Source organism: Panthera onca, chromosome B3, assembly GCF_046562875.1.
Source record: "Panthera onca isolate mPanOnc1 chromosome B3, mPanOnc1 haplotype 2, whole genome shotgun sequence".
Taxonomy (NCBI): Eukaryota; Metazoa; Chordata; class Mammalia; order Carnivora; family Felidae; genus Panthera; species Panthera onca.
Genome location: NC_138344.1, coordinates 114,469,632 through 114,494,295, shown reverse-complemented (window position 1 = coordinate 114,494,295; position 24,664 = coordinate 114,469,632). Strand labels below are relative to the sequence as shown.

Here is a 24,664-nt window from a genome sequence, read left to right as displayed (position 1 = left end):
TTGAAATGAACCCACTGCGATTGAGATCTGTTGCCTGCTTCTCTTTTCTGGGAGCAGGCAGCTACCTTCCTAAGTAATATTTACTAACAACCATGGCAAAGCAAAAATAAAAGTCAATGAATTAGTATGTCTGGGGGCACCTGGTGTATTGAGTCCTTCATCTCCCTTCCCCCTTTCCTTAAGGATATCATATAGTGGGCACATCTTTCTCTGGCCTTCAAAGATTTTCGTTACCTTTTCTGATGTTCAGATGTGGGTCAAGTCTAGCCATCAAACAGAGAAGCAAACTGCCAAGAGAGGAAGTAATGAGCCACTCACATAAGGTATGCACTAATAAAAATTTAATATCATAAAACAAATCAGAAAACAGCAAAAAAAAAAAAAATTTTTTTTTTTAACCATTCACAATTAACGTGGAAAGAGACAAAATTATAAGGCAGCCATCCATGGAATGATTTCATGTTTACAAAGGATCCAGAAAAGGGGACATTTAAAATCACTCTTCAGGCTACTGAACCAGGGGAACTGCAGTTTTATCCCATGAGACTTCCAACTTGCTAGAAGATGCTATCAGAAAAAAGACCAAAGCCAAGTTCCTTGTGTTTAGGCTGAGCATATCTAGAGAATTCCCAATGGTTGTCTCCTTTCCTACAAGTCACAAATTTCCCTCAAGTCTCCTGAGGCGATCGATCTAGATGTCTCAGCTACAAAGGGGGCTACATCGTTGGCTTTAAGTTCATGGCATCTCCCAACAGTGCTCTCGGGATCATTCTGTTTTGATCAGAAATCTTCGACGGTTCCCCTGTAGATCACCTTGCGCTGCAGTGGTTTTAGAAGAATCTGGTCATTATTCTCAATCTCCCAAGGGGCCCAGGAGCCATGTAGGCAAGAACATTCTCTGGGGGCTTGTGCTGTTGGCAGACAGCTCCCGTGTTTAGTACCTGGCTACCATGTGTCTGAAGGGCATAATATACTCCGATGTGGGGGTGTCCTCCTAGCTCTAATCCTCCAACAAGAGAAACACCAGGAAGTGACCCTTAGAAGTAGGCTGGTAAGAAACACACTTCCATGGTCTCCTCTTTACAAAGAACTGACCCCTCCAAATGACCACCTCTCTCCGTTTTCTAATAATTCATTATACAGGAACACGGCTGACTCGGCTGTTTTGAATAAGGAAGTAAAAAGGTAATGGGGGGAAGAGAGAACACAGAGCCTCTGCAGGTGGTACCGTTTCCAACTCACTACACTCCGGTGCAGGAAAGCCACCAGACCTGGAACATCACCGCTTCGGGGAAATGGGGACTGATATGCAATTCACTGGGAAACAAGTGAGGGGAATGGATCAGTAGTGTTTTTCAATTTAATTTGCCATTTAAGAGTGCATCTGGAATCTGAATAAATTGATCCCTACCAAGGAAATGGAGTCAAATTGCAATTAAGATTAGCTTTGGTTATGAGGAAGGAAGGACCATGCTTTTCATCAACTGCATCTCTCTGGTAGCCAATAATTCCATCTGTAATCATGGCAGCAGCTTAAGTATTGCCAACGTTTTCAAATGTGTGAGAGCGTTAAGGCATCTACATCTAAAGCAGGAGGCAGTTTTAAACAAGAGGAAAACAGAACTGAAGTGTGCCAGTAAGCGACCACTGCTGTGGCCTCTTCTGGGACACTGCCCACCACGAGCAAGTTCTTCCCCCGGTGAAGAAGGCCTCTGCCATGCTGCTTGGTCCCCTGCTGCCTGAAGATGCATTTGAGCCCTGTAAGGTTAGTATGGCTATTTCTGCCTGCTGACCAGGAGACACAGGAGTAGTTCCTGAGGCAGCAGCTTTAAAATCTGGGGAAGCCCATAGCTTCTGAGAGCTGATAGGCCTTGAAAGGTTTGCTTGTTACTGTGAGGTCCAGAGGGGAAGGCAAATTTGGAAGTCTGATGGTTCGATCCTTGCCAGAGTTCAAGGCCCCACCTACCCAGCAAGCTATTCTAGCCACACTTTTAGTGATGGCAGGGCACTGCTGCAAGAGGCTTTGGCCAGCAGAACGAATTTCTCATCATTTCTCATCATTTCTCATACAACAGTATGGCAGAGAGTGCTGCCATCCAAACCAGGCCAGACACTACAATGTACTATTTATTTAACAAAGTAAATGTCCAGGGAGAATCAAGGTAACCATGACATCTTGAAGGACCACATGAAGCCCCAAGACTCTTCATAAGTCAGAGATGCTATCAGGAAAAGTCACTCAGACTTTCCATGCTGTACCTTCTGCTGGTTTTAAGCGCATATGCAATGGCTGCAGCCACTATACGAAACCGCCTCCTATTTATGCTACTTTGGTCTACAGCCAGCAGGGGGCTCTCGAGGTCTATTTCCATAGCTGCTGACCCACTGACAAATCTAGGAAGGAAATAAAGAAATTACAGGCATGCTGGCATATACGTCATATAAAACATTTTACGGACTCCTAAACCCACTGCCCTGAAGAACACGGTCTTGGTTCCCTCTTTCTATAATGTGTTTTTGAAATGGTACAGAAAATCAAAATAAATTAATGACACAGTATTATACACTGAGTTGATAACACAAAGTTTTACAGGGACTTTGGCAAACACGGAAAAATCATCCTAGTTTGTTAAACGCTTTTACTATCTCAATTGTTTAAATTACCAGAATATTAGTGACCGCATCATCTCACGTATGAGGAAGTGACATTTTAAGGGCTTAGCAGAGTTGCATCTGACACAAAAGTGACTTCATTGAAGGGAATAAAGTAAAGAGACAATGTCATCTTCATCATCACCGTTCAAGAAGTGGTTGTCCTGATGAGAGTTCAATTCACACAAATCCTAACGTCGCTGTCAGCAGTGAGCAGCACATTAGAGGGAGGGGGTGCTGGAGGGGAAAGTCAGGAGGAAAGCACGGAAAAGATGAAGAGACAAGAGACAAGAGACATGATTTCAATAAGCTTTAAATCAAGAGGCAAACAGTTCCCACTTGTGATACATCGTGACCGTCTTCATTGCTGCAGGTGCTTATGTGACGCTGACCTAGCACTTCCCACGGGACACCGAGTATTCTGCCGGAGGGACTGCCGGTCTGCTAAGATAAATACTTAAAAAGAAAAAAAAAAAAAAGGGACAACATAGGTTTTGGTAATCTCAATTTTAAAAAGATTACTACAAAGATGTCACTCACTATCCAAATTCACTTAAAATGAATACCCCTCAATTTCAAAAGGTACTTTGGGATCTGACTGCTCTTGAAGGAATGGCTGGGGGGCGGGGGCCCTGAACCTACCAGAACTTGGCTCCTCTGTATGAATGCATTATAGGCAGGTATGCTGCAAAAGAGAACTTAAGAAGAAATACTAGTCACCTCCTCCGATGCTAGTCCATCTCTGTGGCTCCATTTGATGGAAGGGCGGGCCCTCTTTAAAGAGGCAGATGTGAAAGGAGGTGTTAAGTCTCTCCAGACACCCCCTTTTCAATGGACAGCTCTCGAGTAAAAAGTCAGCTTTTAAGGTGTCTTGCCGTCATTTTCCTGACTCTTGCCCCAGGTAGATGACAATTCTCTTTAGCATCTAAGACAGTGGACATTATGACCTTGATCAAGGCATGTGGCAGAGATGCTAAAGCACCAGTCTTACACGGTGAGAACCATGTTAAAAATCAATGGATAAAGTAAGCGGCGGAGCCTCTAAACTAACAAAGAGATTTAGCTTAATTACAGAACACTGTACTTTCGTAATTACTATTTCATCGTGAGTATGAAGTTCTCCACTTTTCCTTAAAATGAAATTCCATCTTCCCTGAGAATAGGGGTTAAGAGAAACATCAAAACTCAAAACGCCAAGGGCCCTTTAAAAAACAACACAACGGAATGTCCACATCCAGCCGCAGTGTGTCGTTTCTCGTCTAAAAGCTTTCCGTTACTCCAGGTTTTAATCTCACCTCCCTCCGGACTCTAGGAACACAGGTGGAGATGGGCAAGGTGAGACAAGACACCGAGGAAGTGAGCAGCTGTCACGCGCTGGCTGTTCTCACCGGATGCTGGACAGCCACGGACTGAGGCTGGAACCTGACGTTTAATGCTGGTGTCCTACTGACAGGATGAGTGGGATGAGGCAACCAAGAACCAGGGCTGCCACCTCCAGGCGGCTGAGGCCCCTCCCGCCAGTGGGGTCGGGTTTGTGACTGTGCCCCATTCCGCCCACCTCCGGGAGGACATGTACTGTGGCAACATAAAGAAATGTCCCGGCAGAGAAAAGCATGGCCACTCCAGTGGCATTGACCTCTGAAAGGGCTTCTTTACTGCTCTGTGAATTGAGAGAAACAGAAAGAGACAGAGAGACAGAGAGAGAGAGAGAGAGAGAGAGAGAGAGAGAGAGGAGAAGAAGGAGAAGAACAATTAAAATTCAGAGTCAGGAAGAAGTTCCAATTAAAAAAACACTCTATTCACAACTGGTGCACTATGGGACACTGGGGACATCTTGAGATCAGAGCAATTTTGTGATTGATGAGAAGCTTCCAAATAAGGGTTTAAGACTATTGATACTGTACACAATTGCTTCTTCAAGCAAACATCAAGTCTGGATGAACAGGTCTGGCACGTATTATTCTTACAATGGAATCAACGGCATTATTAATGCAGATATTAAATTTCGTACATTCACTCATTTATTCTACTAATAGTTAACAAACATCCCCTATACACCAGGCTCCAGGCCAGCTGTTGAGATACAGTGGTAATCAACATCGAGCACCTGCCCTCAGAGGCTAGAAACATCTTATAAGCTAATCTTGACACAATTAATTTCAACTTTTTCTATTAAAAAAGTGGACCCATGGACTACAACAATTAAAAATTTAAGAAAGGAGCACGCCATAATGTAACATGTAACCCCATGCCTCCAGAATTACACCTTTCTGTCTAAAGTTCTAAAGTCTTTGATCGATGATCAATGAAGTGATATATAGGGTAATACTTAAAAGGAACTATATACTGACTGAAAGAAGAAAAGCCTCTTCAAACGATCAGAGAGGGTTTTTATGACACCTCATTTGTTAGCAATCCAGACCAACAAACTTGATTAACATGAACTTAACCATGTTTTGACCACCTCGTTTCTCATATGTTCCTTTTAATATAGTTTTCTTGGGGGGTGCCTGGGTGGCTCAGTCGGTTGAGCGTCCGGCTTTGGCTCAGGTCATGATCTCGTGGTCGGTGAGTTTGAGCCCATGTCAGGCTCTGTGCCGACAGCTCCACAGCTGCTGTGGAGCCTGCTTCGGATTCTGTGTCTCCCTCTCTGTCTGCCCCTCCCCCACTCCTGCTCTCGCTCTCTGTCAACAATAAATAAACATTAAAAAAGAATTTAAGTTTTGCGGTATCAGCTATGAACTGAGTGACACTCAGAAGAATCAGTGACCTTCAGAGAGAGTATGGGAAAGCAGTTCCATGAACGAGCCCTAAGCCAGTCTGGTGCTAAGATTCTCCTCCTGTCACCTGCCAGCTGACACTGAAATACAACAGGTCAATGAGACCCGCAGCCCCAGTGGACGGAACTGGAAGACAGGGAAAGGTCCAACTTGAACAGCAGGGGAAGAATACCCAGGCTCAGAACTGACAAGCGACAGACACATTACTTCAAGTCTGACGTTATGTTCAGCGCAATGATAACTGGATATTTAGTATGCGGTGATATGAGAATATAGACATCTCTGCTCATCCCCTATTCTCCTCAAAGCTGCCATTTGCTTGTCCCTCACTCTTCACGTGCCTGCTTAAACATTAAATATGTACCGTGGCTTATTATACATCTGTCAAATAAAATTAGTGGGTCTGGTTAGGCTTAAGTTACGTTATTTGAAAGATCATGTATATGTGCAAATGTTTTCGGAATTGAAGGGGAAGACATTTTCAAATTAAATGAACAGGAAGATGTAAATTTATGAAGGGAATGCCTTGGAATTGAGATGTTTACCTTGTACTGGTTTTTACTCGTAATTTCATTTTTATTTATCATTTTATTTTTGAGACAGAGAGCGAGCAGGGGAGAGGCAGAGAGAGGGGGAGAGAGAGAGAATCCCAAGCAGGCTCCGCATGGTTAGCGAGGAGCCTGACCTGGGGCTTGAACTCACTAACCGTGAGATCGTGACCTGAGCCGAAGTTGGATGCTCAACCAACTGAGGCACCCAGGAGCCCCAATTTCATTTTTAGTTTGAGAGAGTAACTTAACTGAGAAACTCAACATAAAAGACCATAGATTCTGGTAGATCACAAAAAAATTGGATATGTCTAGATAAACTAGAAATGAATAAGACGTACCTTACTTAGTCCTAAGTATGTCACCATGGCCATGACTGGTGCTGCAAGCGCAAACACCAGTAAATGTTTTCTGATTCGATTCCGTTCTAGGCCAGCGTGCATTAAGAAGGAAACCAGCCCAAAAGCAGCTGGTGCCTGGAAAAAAAAAATTAGTCCTAAATACTCTTAAAGTATGGATTGCTTCTATATTATGAAGTATATGTCATTGGACTGAATTCTCACCGAAAAAAAGAGGCATGGTACCAAGACTGAACTCTGCCTTTTAGGAACTAATGTTCTAAGCTAAGAAAATATCCTATGCGTGTGTGTGTGTGTGTGTGTGTGTGTGTGTGTGTGTTTTAGACAGTAGGAAGAGAGAAATAGTCAAGAGTATAAAAAAACAAGAATATTTACCAACAAAAATTATTATAAAATACAGAAATCTGTAGAGAATTTAATAATTTGTGTATAGGACCATAAAAAAAAATCCCTTCCATCTAGTCAACTGTCTCAAACGAAGGGCAATTATGAAAATAGCTAAAAATATTTCCCCATTCCAGGAAAATGTTAATGACCAAAGAGAAATTTTAATTGTGAATATATTCAATATCAAATCTTTCACTAGGATTCCCCTTACCTTATGTAGCATTATTGCCACAAACACAATCAATTGGACGCTAGTCTGGGAAGTAGAGGCTGCCGCTCCTAAGGCAACACCGTCGGCTAAATTTGGAAAAAACGAAACATAAAACATTATAAATACAACAACAACAGCATCTATACTAGTGTCCTAGTCTTATATGAGTTTTAGAGTCAGGTAGACCTGCATTTGATTCTGGGAAGGTTCTCTGACCTTTCTCAACCTTAGTCTTCTCATCTCTAAAATGGGTTCACTGAAGTATGTGTTCTTTGGGTTTTCATGAGGGTTAAATGAGATAACATTTGTAAGCTGCTTAGCACCTGGCCCCAAATATTCAATGTATCAGCTGTTATTAGAAAAGTATGTTGCCAGAAAGTATATAAAGTATGTAAGTATATAAAGTATATATAAAGTATCATAAGGTATAATCCACTGATTAATCAAACTGTAATAGCAGAAATAGCAAAGATTATAAAGAAAGCAACTCTGCATCTTGTAGATGAAAAAACACAACATAAGAACACTACAACTTTACAGAGATGATTTATACGTCAAAAGTAAACACTGGCTGGCTGGCTGGCTAAAGTTTTGTCAGATAGGCATGTTCTGTTAGAAAGGTCCAAGTAATAGCATGCCACATTTCACATGCCTTTGTCCTTCCCAGAATCCCACTACTGGGACTGGTCTTTGGTGATCATTCTAAGGCATGCCCAATTAGCAATGCTGAGCCTTCTGCATTCTACGGCCCACCTCTGCCTCAACTGGCACTTTAGGTATACACTGAGCAAGAGGGCTATTCAGTATAAAAGTGTCAAAACTCTTTTCCAGATGAGGTTCTAGGGCAGAGGTCAGCAAATTTTTTTCTTAAAGGGCCAACGAGGAAATATTTCAGGTTTTGCAAGCCATTTGCTCTCTTGCAGCACTCTGCCATTACTGTGCAAAGAGCCACAGGTAAGATGTAAACAAGTGGGCATGGCTGTGTTCCCAAAAAGACTATTTACAGGCACTAAACTTTATTTTTTTTATTTTTTTATTTTTTTGGATTTTATTTTATTTTTTTTTCAATACAGGCACTAAACTTTAAACTTCATGTAATTTTCAGGTGCCACAAAATATTTTCAACCATTAAACAATATAAAAACCATTCTTAGCTCGCAAAACCCTGACACTGAGTACGCCAGGGTTTATACTTGGGTTGGAGAACTTCATCACCAGACCCTCTCCCTGAAGGCCAGCCCAAGAGCTTTCATGGGGGTGGTCCCTGGGATGTAAACACTAAACTCCCCATGGTGCACCAGAAGAGAAAGGGCTCTCTTTGCAGTCCCGCCCTACCTGCAGCATGGACGACCAGACCCAGCGTGGTGGTGATTTTGGAATTGCTGGGCCTTGCTGTTTCTGGATCTGAAGTAAAAATAAGCGAGTCAGTCATTAAGCAATGTGAAATAGAAACTGTTAGAACACTGTCCTGGAGGTGGAAGAATTCTTTGAAAGCTCTTAAAGTAGATTGTTTTCCTCCTGTCTTTCCTCACGACTGGCTTCAAACACTTAGAAGTTTCTCCTGTCCTGAAAGAAGTGGGCAGGAGGGAACTCTTCATCTGCCCCAGCCTTCCCTGAACAGACAATACGTAACCCCTAACTGCCTCAGCTGCCTTGCACCCCTGAGCGCTCCGGCTCTCCCTGGAAAGTACTCTGTGGCCTCTCCTCACTTCTCTCCAGACCAACTGAATTGTCACTGCCTACCTGCTCCTCTCCCCGGCCTCCTGAAACTTTAGCTTTATTCCAAGACCAAAATGTCTATCATGCTTGCCCTTCTCCACTTAATCGCCATCATCCTAACCTAAACTTTCATCAACTTGAACCTGACTTAGCAACAGGCTCCCAGCTGGTCTCCCCTAGCTCTCATTTCTCCCTCATCTGATTCATCTTACACATCCTTGTCGGAATGCTCATCTCTGAATCACCACCCTTCTGGCGTGCCAGTTAACTAGCTAAGAATCTGCTGCTTATCAAACTCAGTCCAAACTGCTCCATTCATAGGTTCTTAAGCTCTTTATTAACTGGTGTCATCTTATTTCTCACTATTCAGTCCAGTTAAACCAGCTTCCTTAACACCTTCTAACAAAACATTCTCATTCTCCCTTCCTCAAATCTCTCGTCTTTAATTCTTGGCATGTGCATAACTTCTCAGCTCCTCAGTCCAAAACATAGCCATTGTTCAAAGTCAATTCTAGGACTACTTCCCTTAAGAAAGAATTAAAGATCAATTCCAGCTCAAAAGGCTCCCCTTGCCTAGAAACCAAGAGCTCTAAGTGCACATACTACTTCAGTTTCTTCTATATCACCACCTGAGATACGCAAAACTGTTTTCACTCAGATAGGTCTGATGTCCCCAGACTGATTGTAAACTGCACAGAAGTGAATTTTCCACTTCTCTCCATTCCCTTTTCACATGTCTTACAGAATGTCGCACAGCAATGGAAACCCAATAGCTGCTTAATAAATCCTTACTAGAGAGGGAAGAAAAACATTTCTCTGTATGAATGTTACTGCTATAATAGGAAATATACCAGCAAGTCAATAATGTCCAAACAATGTAAAGTTAAAGATGAGGACATCAAAATGCCAGATGAAATGACAGATGGACATTGGCCAAATAAATTCCAAGGGATTTAATCTTCTGGGGGAACCCAGCACATAGGAAGAATGGTTTACAGTGGGAAAAAACACATACAAGTAAAGTAACATGTTATCTTTTTACTAAAAATAAAATTATCTTCTAATTAAAATACTACAAGGAAGGGAAGCTAAAGCCCCAGTTGGTCTGAGACAACAAATATTTCAATATCGCCCCAAAATGTGAAGACTATCATATTATACTGTGTGACAAGTTTGCTTTGACTTTTCTAGTTATAAATAGCATCTTAAATAAAAATTAGAGGCTTTACAATTAAAACGCAGTTTTTATAAATCTATAGGAAAAGACTGCTTTAGCATAAATTTAATAAATGAATTTTTACTGAGATTTAACAATAGATAAAACCCTGCAGATAATTGGTAAAACCAGATTACTAGATACATGAAAGCCAGCAAAAACAGTGACTTCAAAGATAAAACAGGAAGAAGAATAAAGGAACACATGCTATTTTTAATTCTTTGTATAGTATCATAGGGCACTAGTGGGCCTTTAAGTGCATTTAAAATCGAAACTGACAAGAATCGCAAAAATGTCACCGAGGCCACTGTGGGCAACTATGTAACGTAGATGGAATCAGATCCCATCCAACCAGAGGGTGTTTCTCATTTGCTATTTGGTAAAAAAGCACACAAATAAAAGCATTTACTTCTAAATCAACTTCCCAATACATATAAGACCATTAAAAAAAAGTGCATGGAAAAATACTGAAAAGAAACAGTAAATGCAAGATTAACAAATGAAACAAAAAATATCCTTGGACTAAAAAGGCTAAATTCAATTCCATGAATTTTGAAAAAAAACCTTTTATTTGGAAATAATTTCAAATCTTCAGAAAGTTTTGACATGTTAAAAAAAACACTCACACACTCCTTTCTCAGAACGACCTACTGTCTAACATTTTGCCCCATTTGCTTCATTATTTGTGTTCATGTTCTTTTTCTATCCATACTACACACACACACACACACACACACACACACACACACACACAACTTGTTTTCTGTACCATTTCAAAGTAAGTTGCATACATCGTAACTCTTTATCCCTAGATATTTCAAAGTATATTTCCTTAAGAGAAAGGACATTTTCTCATATAATCACAGCACAGTTATCAACTTCAGTAAATCTAATATTGATACTTTTTTCTAATCTCTCTTGCATATTCTAATTTGTTAGCTGTCCAGGAAGGTCTTTCAGAGCATTTTTCCCTCCCAGGAAGGATCCAGTCTGGGATCATATATGCACTTACTTGTTTCTCTGTAGTTCCCTTTAATCTGAACCATTTTCTCTGCCTTTGACTTTTGCGACATTGGTATCTTTGAAGAATACACGTCCCTTCCCTCAGCCTTTCTTGTTTTTTAACAGACTGATCCTTCCTTTTTGGGTTTGTCTGATGTGTCCTTAGATTATGCATTCTGAATACAGGCTGAATATGCACGCTGAATACTCTACAGATGCTGCCTCTCAGGATGTCACATCTAGACACACAGAATGTACATCTGCTGCTTACTAGTGGAGTGAATTTTGGATTATATCCTGGACACTGTGAACGTTATCTTGTGGACACTCTGAATTCTATTATATTCTTCCAAAGAGTGTTGCTTTTGTGTTGTGCTTTAAGTAACTTGGTTTAGCTCAAACTGCAAAGTCTGTCTTCTGGGCAGCTGCTCAAATCCTGGTTTAGTTCTCTCATCTTTAGCTGAGTCTGCCCACAAAAGAATGGTTCAGGGCCTTGCCAGACTTGGGTAGAATTTATACATAAAATGTGGGGTTGTACCTTCCAGTGGCTATAGTTACCCTGAACTCTGTCCTCTGGTTCCTTAGGCCTGAGAGACTGAGTTTTCTATCAGTTTTAGCTACCTCACTGGGCACTGACTGCTTAAAAGCAGTAAAAATAGGAACTCACCCTGTTCCACGGGTTGACTCCCCTCCAGAATTTTCCTGCTTTGGGTCACTCTCCAGTGTCTTTAGGTAGTTTTTAAAAAATATATGCCCAGAGTTTATAATTATCTGTAAGGAGGATGGTCTGATGGGAACTTATTTGCCCACATTGAAAACAGATGCCAGTGACATTAGTGTTAACCATCTGGTCAAGGTATTATTGGATTTCTTCGTTTAGTTACTTCTTTTTCCTTTGCAACTAATAAGCAAATCAAAATTCATCTCCTAGATGCAATATTCATTGGTGATTCTGGCCTGAGCCAGTTTTTACTATGAGGATTGCAAAAATGATTTTCTAATGCCAGCACCCTTTCCACATTTACAAGTTGGCCTTTAGCAACCTACTGTAAACAAGCATCTTCCCTTCTCCTTCTCTCTCTCTCATGTGGATGTGCTCACTGATCCTCATGTTTTCAATGGTTTATACTTCGTTACTATTCTTAATTATATTGGAGCTCAAATTGTCCTATATCTGGCCAGTGGGAGCCCCTTCAAGCTGGCTCTATATTCCGTGACAAATTTCCATTTTCTTCCTTCCTATTTTTTTTTATTTTTATTTTTTTATGAGCACTAGATGTTCCAAGCTCATTTTGTACTTACCCTGCCCCTGTCCTGGAATCAGCCATTTCTCTGAAGAGCCCTGGTATGCTCATTGCTAGTGAGGTGTCTTTACTTCTAGGCCCTCTCTGCAGACAGAGCTAAGACATACATACATGTATACATAAACACACACGTATATATGTACACATATACACACATATACACATATACATTTTAGAAATCATGAGTCCAATAGCTCCAATTCCAGTCCATCCCTACAGAGGTTCTTTCTGGCCTTCCCCCATTTCATATTTGTATGTCCCCTCTTCCATAGTGAGAACTCTGGTTCCACCAACATCAACACACTTACTCATTTGCTCAATCCTAGAATACACCTAAAATAGTTTCAGAATTGTTTTCACCTATGCCATTACAAAAAGCAAAGCCTAATAAAGAGTTCAGTAATTGTTTAATGCTTCTTCCCCCAACTCCATCCCAAACTAAAAATAGTCAAACATTACATTCATAAGTCACTTAAATTCGTTTGTTTTAAACCCCTTCAGTGTGATTGTTATTCATCCGAATTACAGTTCATCTGCTTTAGTTAGCTTCCCCTATCCTTGTTAATTTCATTTTATTTTTTGAATATAGGAAATATCAACATGTTTCCAAAAGTCAAAGCTATATTAAACAGGCCTGCCCAGGGAAGTGTCATGCCCTCCTGAAACTCTGCTACCCTATCCTACCCTGCACCCACTTCTTACACGTAACTAACCGTTGTCTAACTGGTCTTGTTTTATTCCCCCTTCTTTCTTACACAAAATGTAGTATATGATGGAAACTAATTTACATTTCAGCTTTTTTCCCCCCACTTAACAATATCTCCTAGAAACCTCTCCCTATCAATTCACAGAGATCTGATTCCTCACTCTCTTTCACAGTTACCTAGAACTCCATTATATGCACACATCACACTTCATTCAACCAATTTCCGTGACTGGACATTTAAGTGGTATTACAGTGGTAAATAATGTTGTACTAAATAATCTTGTGCATGTGTATTTTCATAGTGGAGCTATATTATCAGAAGCAATTCCTACAAATAGGACTTTGGGGTTGAAGGGTAAATACAAGTGCAGTTTTGTTACATATTGCCAAGCTCTCCTCTGCAGGGGCTGTACAATTTTGCATTCCCACAGCAATAGATGAGAGTGTGTTTCACCGGAGCTCTGATAACAGAGTGTATTGTCAAGCTGTTGAAGTTTTGCCTGACAGGTAAGAAATGACATCTTGGCAGAGTTTTGATTTGCATTCTTAAGTGAAATTGAACATCTTTTCATATGTTTAAGGACCATTTTAAAAACTTTTTATGAACTATCTGTTCATGTCTTTTGCCTGCTTTTCCACTGATTTTTTTGTAGGCCAAGGATTCTTAACCTAGGGCCCACATAGAAGAACACAGGTAGAATGTAGGGGATGCCTGTGACCTTAACGTGGAAAAAACCCTGCATTTTAATTTTTACTAACCTCTAACTGAAATCTATTATTTCCTTTAATTGTGAACATAGACAATATGCTACAAGATCAGCACTACCTATACTCTATTGCCAATAGTAATCAGATAATTTCATGTTATTTTACAGTTGTAAATATCTTCATATTCTTGCTTTCACTCATCACTATTTTAAATTTAAGGGCTTATAATGCCTCCACATTGCATGATTACAGTCTTCTTGTCTGTAGATGCTCATGTGGCAAAGCTGGGCAACTCTCCGGTGACTCTTCACCTACAGTCATTCAGGCAACTAAACAGCAAAAGTCATGGGATCTCTCACTGGGGACCAAGATATCTATGCTGCTTTCCAAATGTTCCTATCTGCAAAGTTCTCTGTCAGTGTATTTGAAAAGAGATATTTATAAATTCCTATATCACCATACCCCAAGAGTTTGATGCAACTCTTCCAAATTTATTTTTGTCATGGATCAGAATTTTTTTTTTATTTAATACAAACCATATCAAAGATGCTGACCTAGCCAAAGATGAATTCATTGATCTTAAGACAAAAAAGTTACTTGGCTGGCTTGTTGGTGGAGCATGTGATTCTTGATCTTGGGGACGTGAGTTCAAGCTCCATGCTAGGGGTAGAGTTTACTTTAAAAAATAAATTAAAAAATTATTTTAAAAATTTCTTTAAAAAGTTACTGTATCTGGAGTTAAATTTAAAGTCTTAGAGAACTGTAGTTAAGAGAAGTTTAGCTTTCTTTGGAAAGCAAGCTATGAATGTGTTTATCTGTAAGAAAATATCTTTGTGAATCAGGGTTCTCTATACTAGTAACCATTAAAACAGAAAACCAAATCAACTGAATGTTCAACATGACACTCTGTTGCCTTGTTAAAGCCCATCTCACAATTTAAGATTTTTAGCAAGCTAAGCAACAAAAGCTGTCAGGCTGATGTCCTAAAAAATAAAATTTAACTCCACCTTGCATATGATTTAAATATATTATATCTTGTTAATTAATGCATCAATAAAGAAGATACACATTACTATATCATACATTTGTTTTTAACGTTTTAGAACTATATTTCAATATAACTGGGCTTTCTCTGCAATTCTATGCATTATGCTTTACACATTTAAAAGGTCCACAGGCTTCAGAATGCCTAAGGGCTCCACGGCACAAAAAAAGTTAAGAATTTCTGTGCTAGACTCTCAATGAGACAGTTTTAAGATTAATAACCCACTGAGCACTCCCTTGTGCCATGTCACAACTCACTAGCTCCCCCAACTGAATAAAATGTTCACCAGAACCCAAGAAAGACAAGAGTTTTCAGCACTAAATAAGCCCATTGGTACATACTGAATTGTTTAATCATCTGTGACTTTCTAAACTGCAAATTTATTGCACTGCCCATAAAGCGTTGGGGCCACTTACCATCAGTAGAATGCACATGGGAGCTGCCAATCTGGTCTACGAGCAACATGAAAACGAAGCCCAGAACGAGGGAAACGCCAATGTAGGCATGCAGCTGTGTATGGTCATGGCTGTGCTCATGTTCATGGACAACTGGTATTTCTGCTTTGTCTGATGCAATAACATTCTGTGTCTCACTCGCTTGGTGGTGCTTACCTAGAGTAGAATGAACCATAAAGAGAAAAGGTTGTCCCCCTTGAAACATTTTCACATAGAAGCTTCCATTCCTCTGCATTTCAAGCCCTACTTACTTTACTGCAAAGACATCTACTTCCTGTATCGTAATCCAGCCAATCATAAACTCCTTTTGGCATGTAGACCTTTTAACTGCCCATTATTCTCAAAACCTAGAAGTGGAAGCAAATCACCAAGCAAGAAAGCAGTCATATTCCCAAGTGATATTGTCCTCTTTCCTGGCTGAGAAATTCCTGCCAATATCATCAGAAACTACAGTGAGTTTTACTCTGATGAAAACAGGTGAATGAAGAGCAGTAATAACGAAAATAATTTTAACCAAGTGGATCTGGTTTCACACCTAGGTTGATCTAGAAATTGCAAATGAAGAGTAAACTGAGTATAAAAATTGTGTAAGTTTTATGAAAATATATTTATAAGATATAAATATAATATTTTCTAAAATATAAAATAATATATTCATAAAAAAATATCAGGAGGCAATCACTAACTAGAAACCAAAAGGGCAGAGCAGTTTACGAGGCACATCCTTCAGTCTAAATTCAGTTCTAGAAATACAACTGCTGAGATACTCCATATTACAGGAAGTGGCACTTGGACAGGTAATACTTCCTAGTTTATATTCAAATATGACACTCAAAGTGTAAATGCTTCAAGGCCAGAATCCTGATCTTTGCTGTGTTTCATGTTAACACATTAGACATTCTTCATTCATACTTGGATTAAGCATTTTTACCTTTGATCAAAGAAATTACTCGTTGTAATTTTTAGATCCTTGTAATATTTTAGATTCTGCCTTCTTTTTTAAAGTTTATCTATTTGAAAGATAGCGAGTGCGTGAGTGCGCACATGAGTGGTGGAGGGGCAGAGAGACAGGGAGAGAGAGAGAATCCCAAGCAGGCTCGGCACTGTAAACGCAGAGCCTGATGTGGGGCTTGAACTCACAAACCATGAGATCATGATTTGAGTCAAAGTTGGATGCTTAACCGACTGAGCCACCCCTGTGTCCCTGCCTTAATTCTTTATTTAGAAAAAAAAATTTTTTTTTAATGTTTTTATTTATTTTTGAGACAGAGAGAGACACAACATGAACACGGGAGGGGCAGAGAGACAGGGAGACACAGAATCCGAAGCAGGCTCCAGGCTCTGAGCTGTCAGCACAGAGCCCGACGCGGGGCTCGAACTCACAGACTGTGAGATCACGACCCGAGCTGAAGTTGGACCCCCAACTGACTGAGCCACCCATGCATATCCCTGCCTTAATTCTTTAAAAGATATTTTTGAGGGGCACAAAAAAACCCATCTATATATCCATCTAATTTCTGAAGGATTTTTTTTTTTTTTTGGTTTTCATAGCTGTTTTCTTTGTTTAACCTTTTAAAAAATGTGATAAAATATACGTAATGTAAAATTTACTTAGCATTTTAACCGTTTTTTAACGTTTATTTTGAGAGAGCGTGAGTGTGGGGGAGGGGCAGAGAGACACAGAGGGAGAGAGAGAATCTCAAGCAGTCTCCTTGCTGTCTGCACAGGGCCCAAGGCAGGGCTCGACCCCTTGAACCGTGAGATCATGACTTGAGCCAAAATCCAGGGTAGGACACTTAACCGCTTGAGCCACCCAGGTGCCCCTTAACCATTTTTAAGCCATTTGCAGCATTAAGTACATTCACACTGCTCTGCAACCATCACGATCATCTATCTCCAGAAATTTTCATCATCCCACGGTAATTTTTTAAGCTGGAGATTTTTTTCTAACACTGATTTTGCCCACTTGTTTTAAATTAAACGTCTAAATCTCTCTAAAAAATAAAAATAAAAAAAATCTCTCTAAAAAGCAACAACAACAACAACTTTACTGAGATATAATTTACATACAATAAGACACATGGGTTTTCGCAAGTGCCAAAACTCTAGTAACTACCACCAGGACAAGATACCAAACATTTAAAAATCCCAGGAAAGTTCTCTTATGCTACTCTGAAGTCAGTATATCACTCCTGATCCCAAGCAAGCACTGATACGCTTTTGTCCCGAGAGGTTTTTTGTTTTTTTTTTCCACCTATTCCAGGATTTCGTATACATGCAACCATACAAGATATACTCTTTTGGGTAAGGATTCTTTTGCTTAGCATGATGTTTTGAGATTTACCTATGCTTTGCATGTATCACATGCGATTTATTTACCCATATACCTATTGACGGACATTTGGGTTATTTCCAATTTTGGTCTACTATAAATGAAGCTGCTATAAGCATTCAGGTACCAGTCTTTCCGTGGATACACGTTTTTTTTTCCCTTGGGTACATACACAGGCTTGGAATTGATGGGTTGTGTGTAGGTTTAACTATGAAAAACTGTCCGTTTTCCAGTTTCTAGTGGCTGTACCATCTTCCATGCCCAACAGCAGTGTAGGAGTGTTAGGTGCTCTGTGCCACTGGCAACATTTGCTATTGTGAGGCTTTAAAACTTCAACCATTTTTACGTACATGATCATGTCATCGTCACAAAGTTTTGCTTCTTTCCAATCTTTATGCCTTTTCTTTCTTTCCCTGGCTTTACTGTGGGCTAGGATCTGGCTAGAAGCCCCAAATACGATGTTAAATAATGGCTGGGAGGACACGGCCTTGCTTTGTTCTAAACTTTAGGTGTCTTAGCTGTAGGATTTTCAAATATGCCCTTTCTCACTAAGGAAATCCTTTCCTAGTCTGCTGTGATTTTTTTTTTTTTCACGAAGGAGAGTTTAATTTTGACGGGGCGCCTGGGTGGCTCAGTCGGTTAGGCGTCCGACTTCAGCTCAGGTCATGATCTCGCGGTCCGTGAGTTCGAGCCCCGCATCGGGCTCTGTGCTGACCACTCAGAGCCTGGAGCCTGCTTCCAATTCTGTGTCTCCCTCTCTCTATGACCCTCTCCCATTCACGCTCTCTGTCTCAAAAATAAATAAACGTTAATTTTGTCAAAGGCTTTTCTGTACCTGTTAAGGATGATCAAATGGTTTTTCTACTTTATTTTGTTAATATAATAATTGAAACCGGTTTCTGGATATTACTCTAAACCCTGCTTTGCATTCTTGGGATAAACTCCACCTGGTTAAGACATGTTATCCTTTTTGTATATTGCTGGATTCAGTTTACTACCATTTGGTAAAAGACTATTGCGTGTACATGCATGAGGGATACATTCATGAGTGATTGTTGTCCTGTAACATCTCTGAATCTCACTGGTTGTGTCATCTTCAAAAATGAGATGGAGGGGCGCCTGGGTGGCGCAGTCGGTTAAGCGTCCGACTTCAGCCAGGTCACGATCTCGCGGTCCGTGAGTTCGAGCCCCGCGTCAGGCTCTGGGCTGATGGCTCGGAGCCTGGAGCCTGTTTCCGATTCTGTGTCTCCCTCTCTCTCTCTGCCCCTCCCCCGTTCATGCTCTGTCTCTCTCTGTCCCAAAAATAAATAAAAAAAAACGTTGAAAAAAAAAATTTAAAAAAAAAAAAAAAAAATGAGATGGAATGTTCTTCCAAGACACGGAAAAGTTCTACTTCGGCCAATACATTTCCATTTTATTGATTTAAACAAGGTCTTTGACTATCAATTGTTATTCTGATATTAATGTTAAGTCGTATTTTTAAATGACTAAGTTGAGGTTTATGATGGTTTTTAGACTTTTAAGACCATGACCCATAGTAAAAAATAAATTTTTTTTTATTTAAAAAAAATTTTTTTTTTTAACGTTTATTTATTTTTGAGACAGAGAGAGACACAGCATGAACGGGGGAGGGGCAGAGAGAGAGGGAGACACAGAATCTGAAACAGGCTCCAGGCTCTGAGCCGTCAGCCCAGAGCCCGACGCGGGGCTCGAACTCACGGACCGTGAGATCGTGACCTGAGCTGAAGTCGGACGCTTAACCAACTGAGCCACCCAGGCGCCCCAAAAATAAATTTTATTTACATGAAAAACTAACTACAAAGTTTCACAAAACAGCGAAGCTTCAACTGGTTAACAACGCACTCTTCCATTTCTTTGTCTTTCCCTCCCTCTTTCTTTGTCCCTCCACCAGGTTTTTATTTTATTTTTAAATTTATTTCTTTTGAGAGAGAGAGAATGAGCAGGGGAGGGGCAGAAAGAGATGTGGGCAGAGGATCCAAAGTGGGCTCTGTGCTGACAGCAGTGAGCCTGATGCGGGTCTCAAACTCACGAACCGAACCGTGAGATCATGACCCGAGCAGAAGTCAGATGTTTAACCCACTGAGTTACCCAGGTGCCCCCAGGCTCTTTTTAAATCCTGGTTACAAGTCCAACTCGCTGAATGTATTTGAAGACTCATTTAGTTGCTACTTTTAGTTTGAAAGCACTACTGGAGGTGGAGAGACTCAGGGGAGAAATGGATGATTTTGGAATAAGGAGCATTTTCTAGAAATCAGAAGCCTGGGCTGCAGTGGTCAACTAAAGAGAGCTGAACGTCAAACAAGCCTAGGAGAAAAAGGTGGGCAGGCTGTGTAAGAACCACTCAGTTCCTTACACAAACAAACTTGTTAGCAGTAAGGGTTTTAAGCTAAAGAAGTGACTGAAAATTCAGAGAGGAAAAATAATTAAGTTTGAGAAGCAGTCTAAGACTCTTGAATTAGTAATGGTGGACAATTAAAATGTAGCCTCATGGTACCATGACTGTATTAAGTTTGTGAAAATCACTGAGCCATACACTGCCCATATGTGTATAACATACTTTTTTGTAAGCGATACTTCAATAAAAACGAAAAAATTCAAAATGTAGTACTCTGAGGCCAATACTGAGATGGTTGCCCTCATCATTTTTCAAGTAGGTCTTCTTTGCAAGCTGAGAGACTAGTTTTGCATGGCCTCGAGAATATGAACTAAATCATCTTAAAAAAAAAAAAAGCTACGTAGCGACAATTTACAATACTATCTAGAAAGATGCTATTGGCGAGGATCTGAATGATTACACTTTCATAAGGTGCCCACTTAACACCTAACTGGGCTCTCCTCTCTGCCTCTGCCTGTACTCTGCACACATTAGTGAATCCAGGGGCTCTCCATTCTGCCTCTCTTGGATAATCCCTTGTCTTTGGAGACTCAGCTCATCATCTCCTCCTCCTTGAGATTTTATGTCCTCTTCTCTTCATTCATACATAGCACACTAGGCATCTCTCTACCACAGGTCCTACCTCACGATACCAGAATTCAGACATCAGCAAACTATAGTACAGGGCTGGTGCCTATTTTTGTAAATACAAATCGCACTGGAACATAGCCAGGCTCATCTGTTCACAGATTATCTATGGCTGTTTTCATGCTATGACACCAGGGTTAAGTAACTGCAACAGAAATCATGTGGCCCACAAAGCCTGAAATATTTATTAGCTGGCCCTTTACAGAAAAAGTAAGCTAACCCTTGCTGTCATTGATTGTTATTCATTTTCTATTGGCTGTGAATTCTTGAAGGCTGGGGCTATATCTTAGATCTCTGAACTGCTAAAAATCAATAGAAGGCCAAAAATCTAGCAAATACTCAACAAACAAGTGCTGAAGGCAAAAAATGGCCTTCAATTCTATATTTTTTTAATGTGGCATTTCATTTCAAAAGTTATGGCAATTAGGGGAGCCTGGGTGGCTTAGTCGGTTGAGCATCCGGCTTCAGCTCAGGTCATGATCTCACAGTCTGTGAGTTCGAGCCCCGTGTCAGGCTCTGTGCTCACAGCTCAGAGCCAGGAGCCTGCTTCGGATTCTGTGTCTCCCTCTCGCTGACCCTCCCCCACTCATGCTCTGTCTCTCTGTCTCAGAAATAAATAAACATTAAACAAAAAATTAAAAAAAAACAAAAGTTATGGCAATTAATAACTTCTTAGATAAAAAGATTGAAAATTTTTTTTTAAGATCTATTCATTTTTTTTGAGAGACAAAGAAAGAGCACAAGCAGGGGAGGGGCAGAGAGGAAAACACAGAATCCGAAGCAGGCTCCAGGCTCTGAGCTGTCAACACAGAGCCCGACCCAGGGTTCGAATTCATGGATCACAAGATCATGACCTGAGCCAAAGTCAGCCACTTAACCGACTAAACCACCCAGGCGCTCCTAGATAAAAATATTTTTTAATGGAAATAAAATATAATCATCTAGTCTGAAGATAATTATGCACGTGTCTTTATAAATCCAGCTGTAATAGGTTAAGAGATAAATACACTAAATTAGGTTACACGTTGTGCCAAGAGTTTGGGTATAGTCATACTATTATTTGTGAACAGTTGCATAATAATTTTTAAAGGCAATTACTTTTGGGGTGTCCATAGCCCTGAAATGTCAAGCCTAATTACAACGTTCAAAGGATAGCCAACATCATTTTATTTTATGAGGTATAACTATATCAGAATTTCAAAACTTAGGTGAGTATAAGACCCTTCATTATCTTATTCCAACAATGTTTTTAAAAAAATGAAATATAATTAACATACAATGTTATATTAACTTAGTGCTCACCATGGTAAGACAGTTACCATCTGTCAATGTTATTACAATATTATTGACTAAATTCCCTATGCCATACTTTTCATCCCTGTGACTTATTTTATGACTGGAAACTTGTACCTCTAAATCCCCTTTACCTATTTCACCCATCACCCCAGTCACTTTCCGGCTGGCAACTACTAGTTTGTTCTTTGCATTTAAGAGTCTGTTTGGGTTCTTTCGGGGGTTGGGCGGGGGGGAGGGGGCAGCACCTGGGTGGCTTAGTTGGTTGAGCATTTGACTCAAGTTCAGCTTAGGTCACGATCCCAGAGTCATGGGATTGAGTCCCACCATCAGGCTCTGTGCTGAGTGTGGAGTGTGCTTAAGATTCTCTCTCCCTCTTTCCCTCTTCTCTGCTTGCACTCTCTAAAAATAAGAAGGTTTTTTTTGGTTTGTTTTTTAGATTCTACATATAAATGAAATCATATTGTATTGTCTTTCTGTCTGATATAGTTCACTTAGTAGAATACCCTCCAGATCCATCCACATTGTTGCAAATGGCAAAATCTTATTCTTTTGTATGGCTGAGTAATATTCCATCACACACACACACACACACACACACACACACACACACACAAAATCTTTTTTATCCATTCATCTATCAATAGACACTTGGGTTGTTTCCATATCTTGGCTATTGTAAATAATGCTGCAATAACCATAAGGGTGCATGTATCTTTTTGATTTAGTTTTCTTTAGGTCAATACCCAGTAGTGGAATTACTAGATCATATAGTATTCCTATTTTTAATTTTTCAAGTAACCTCCACACTGTTTTCCACAGTGGCTGCACCAATTTACATTCCTACCAACAGTATACGAGGGCTCCTTTTTCTCCACATCCTCACCAACATTGTCTTTTGATTATCTTTTTGATTCTAGCCATTTTGACAAGTGTAAGGTGCCAACAATGCTTTCTTAAAATAATTTTGGAACTTTTCTTTTGTTACTGCTTAAGAGTCAAGTTTATGAATCCTAATAAAACTGTCTTTATAGTTATCACCTGTTTTTGATATAAAGTAGTGAATAAATTGATCAGCTATCTTATTGTGCAGATTGGCATTGAATACATTTTGTATTTCCCCAAACCAAAACAACTTTCAAGGAAAATCTTGCTGCCACTGATGATACTCGTCTAAACGTGCCACACACTCTGGAAGTAAATTAGAGAAAGATTTCCAACATTTTTTGAGCAATCACTTTTATAAGCACCTAATTTCATGGTTATAATTTTGAAGGGGTTAATACTTATTTTGATGTAAAAATTTAGCAAAAAAGTAAAATATCAGCAACATATAGTAAATACTGCTTGAAATAAATGTGCTATTGATTGAGCTTCTCATAAAAGATCTGAATGCTTATCATTCACGTGGAATTTAGCTTTATATAAAAACATGAAATACTTATTGGAATATATACAATGGTAGGCATTATTGGTTTTATTTGCAAACATTAACCAAAAAACAACCTTTTTCATAAACCCTTTTCAAAGTGAATGATAATCACCTTATTGGTACATACACAAATTAGTAATGGAATCCAGATACTGAATATCAATACACTCATTCCTCCTTCTACTCTGGACATGAAACTGAACCTAACAAAAACTGGGATCTCAAAATAGTTTAATTTTAACTTAATTAAAATATATTAAGTTGTATCTATATGTTATTCATGAATGAGCTTTCAGGTTAGTATGTCTCATTACTCAGGACACTGGCTGGTAATTGATTAGCCTGAGACTTGTTCCACATCATACTCCTTGCTGCAAAGTACGCAAACCAATGGTGTTATCCCTGCATATTGCACATCAGACACATATTTCTCACGCCACTAAGAAAGTGTTCTGCAAATCATTATGGGCTTCTTCCTCTAGATATTTATATAGGAATCTTTCCAGTAAGTTCCATCTGTATGATTTGTAGCCTGTAGCCATCCTTTGTCACAGACATTCATTGCATTAAAGGTAACAGAATCAATTCACCCTTTAAGGAGATTCGTTGAAGCTCCTTCTTCAGATTAATGTGTACTTCTACAAAAGAAACAAATTTTCAGGTAATCTGGCTTTTTTTTTTTTTTGAAGTGATCTCCAGTTTTCATTTTGGCCTTTGTTGTTTTTAATTTCCTAACATTTACTCATGCCTTGCAATATTTATAGATCTCTATTATATAGTTTTTTATTTCTGGCAAAGACAAATAGTTATTACACCTGATGTGTTTTCAGTAATAAGGGCAGAATAGCTTCTGCTTATTGGTGACATGTTCTGTTTCTCGTGTAAAAGAGAAAACTTGATCACAATCAAATGTATAAAGCTGACGCTTTAAAGGGATGTTAGTTAACGTATCTTTGGTCAAAATATTACTGTGCTTTTAAAAGGAAAAAAATCTCTTTTTATAAGAACTCTTCAGCGGATAAACGCTCCAATGGTGATTTTAAATTCCTCGCGACATACCCCATGTAGCACAGCATCATCATTAAGAGGGTAGGCCTAATTTTTTTCCCGTGCTGATAGTGCTCTTGCAAACATGGTGAACATTCCCAAAATGCGCTGGACTTGCTGCAAGAGGTGTGGCAGGCACTAACCCCACAAAGTGACACAGTACAAGAAAGGCAAAGGTTCTCTTTACGCCCAGGGCAAGTGGCATGATGACAGGAAGCAGAGCGGCTATGGTGGGCAGACTAAGCCGACTTTCTGGAAAAAGGGTAAAAGTACAAAGAAGCTTGTGCAGAGGCTTGGATGTGTTGAGTCCAACTGCAGATCTAAGAAAATGCTGGCTGTTAAGAGGGGCAAGCATTCCGAACTGGGAGGCGATTCCAAGAGAAAGGGCCACGTGGTCCAGTTCTAAGCTTCATATTTTGTTATAT

General features: G+C 39.8%; 1 protein-coding gene and 1 pseudogene across 3 annotated transcripts in view; one reads left to right on the top strand and one right to left on the bottom strand.

Annotated features, from left to right (window-relative positions):
* Positions 1-319: 319 nt before the first annotated feature.
* The window catches only part of SLC39A9 (solute carrier family 39 member 9), a 52,171-nt gene continuing 27,826 nt past the window's right edge, over positions 320-24,664 (bottom strand). Inside the window, exons 3-9 of one of the 3 annotated variants that reach the window (XM_078448091.2) lie at positions 15,054-15,248; positions 8,273-8,341; positions 6,938-7,023; positions 6,322-6,456; positions 4,211-4,312; positions 3,948-4,095; positions 320-3,108 (exon numbers count right to left, since the gene is read on the bottom strand). In XM_078448091.2, the coding sequence (XP_078304217.1) occupies positions 3,961-4,095; positions 4,211-4,312; positions 6,322-6,456; positions 6,938-7,023; positions 8,273-8,341; positions 15,054-15,248 (722 nt within the window). In that variant the 3' untranslated portion in view covers positions 320-3,108; positions 3,948-3,960. Of the gene's footprint in view, positions 4,313-6,321; positions 6,457-6,937; positions 7,024-8,272; positions 8,342-15,053; positions 15,249-24,664 lie in introns of all 3 variants that reach the window. The other 2 variants (XM_078448090.2, XM_060620151.3) reach the window with 2 other exon arrangements.
* On the top strand, positions 24,325-24,645 carry LOC132670038 (large ribosomal subunit protein eL42-like; annotated as a pseudogene).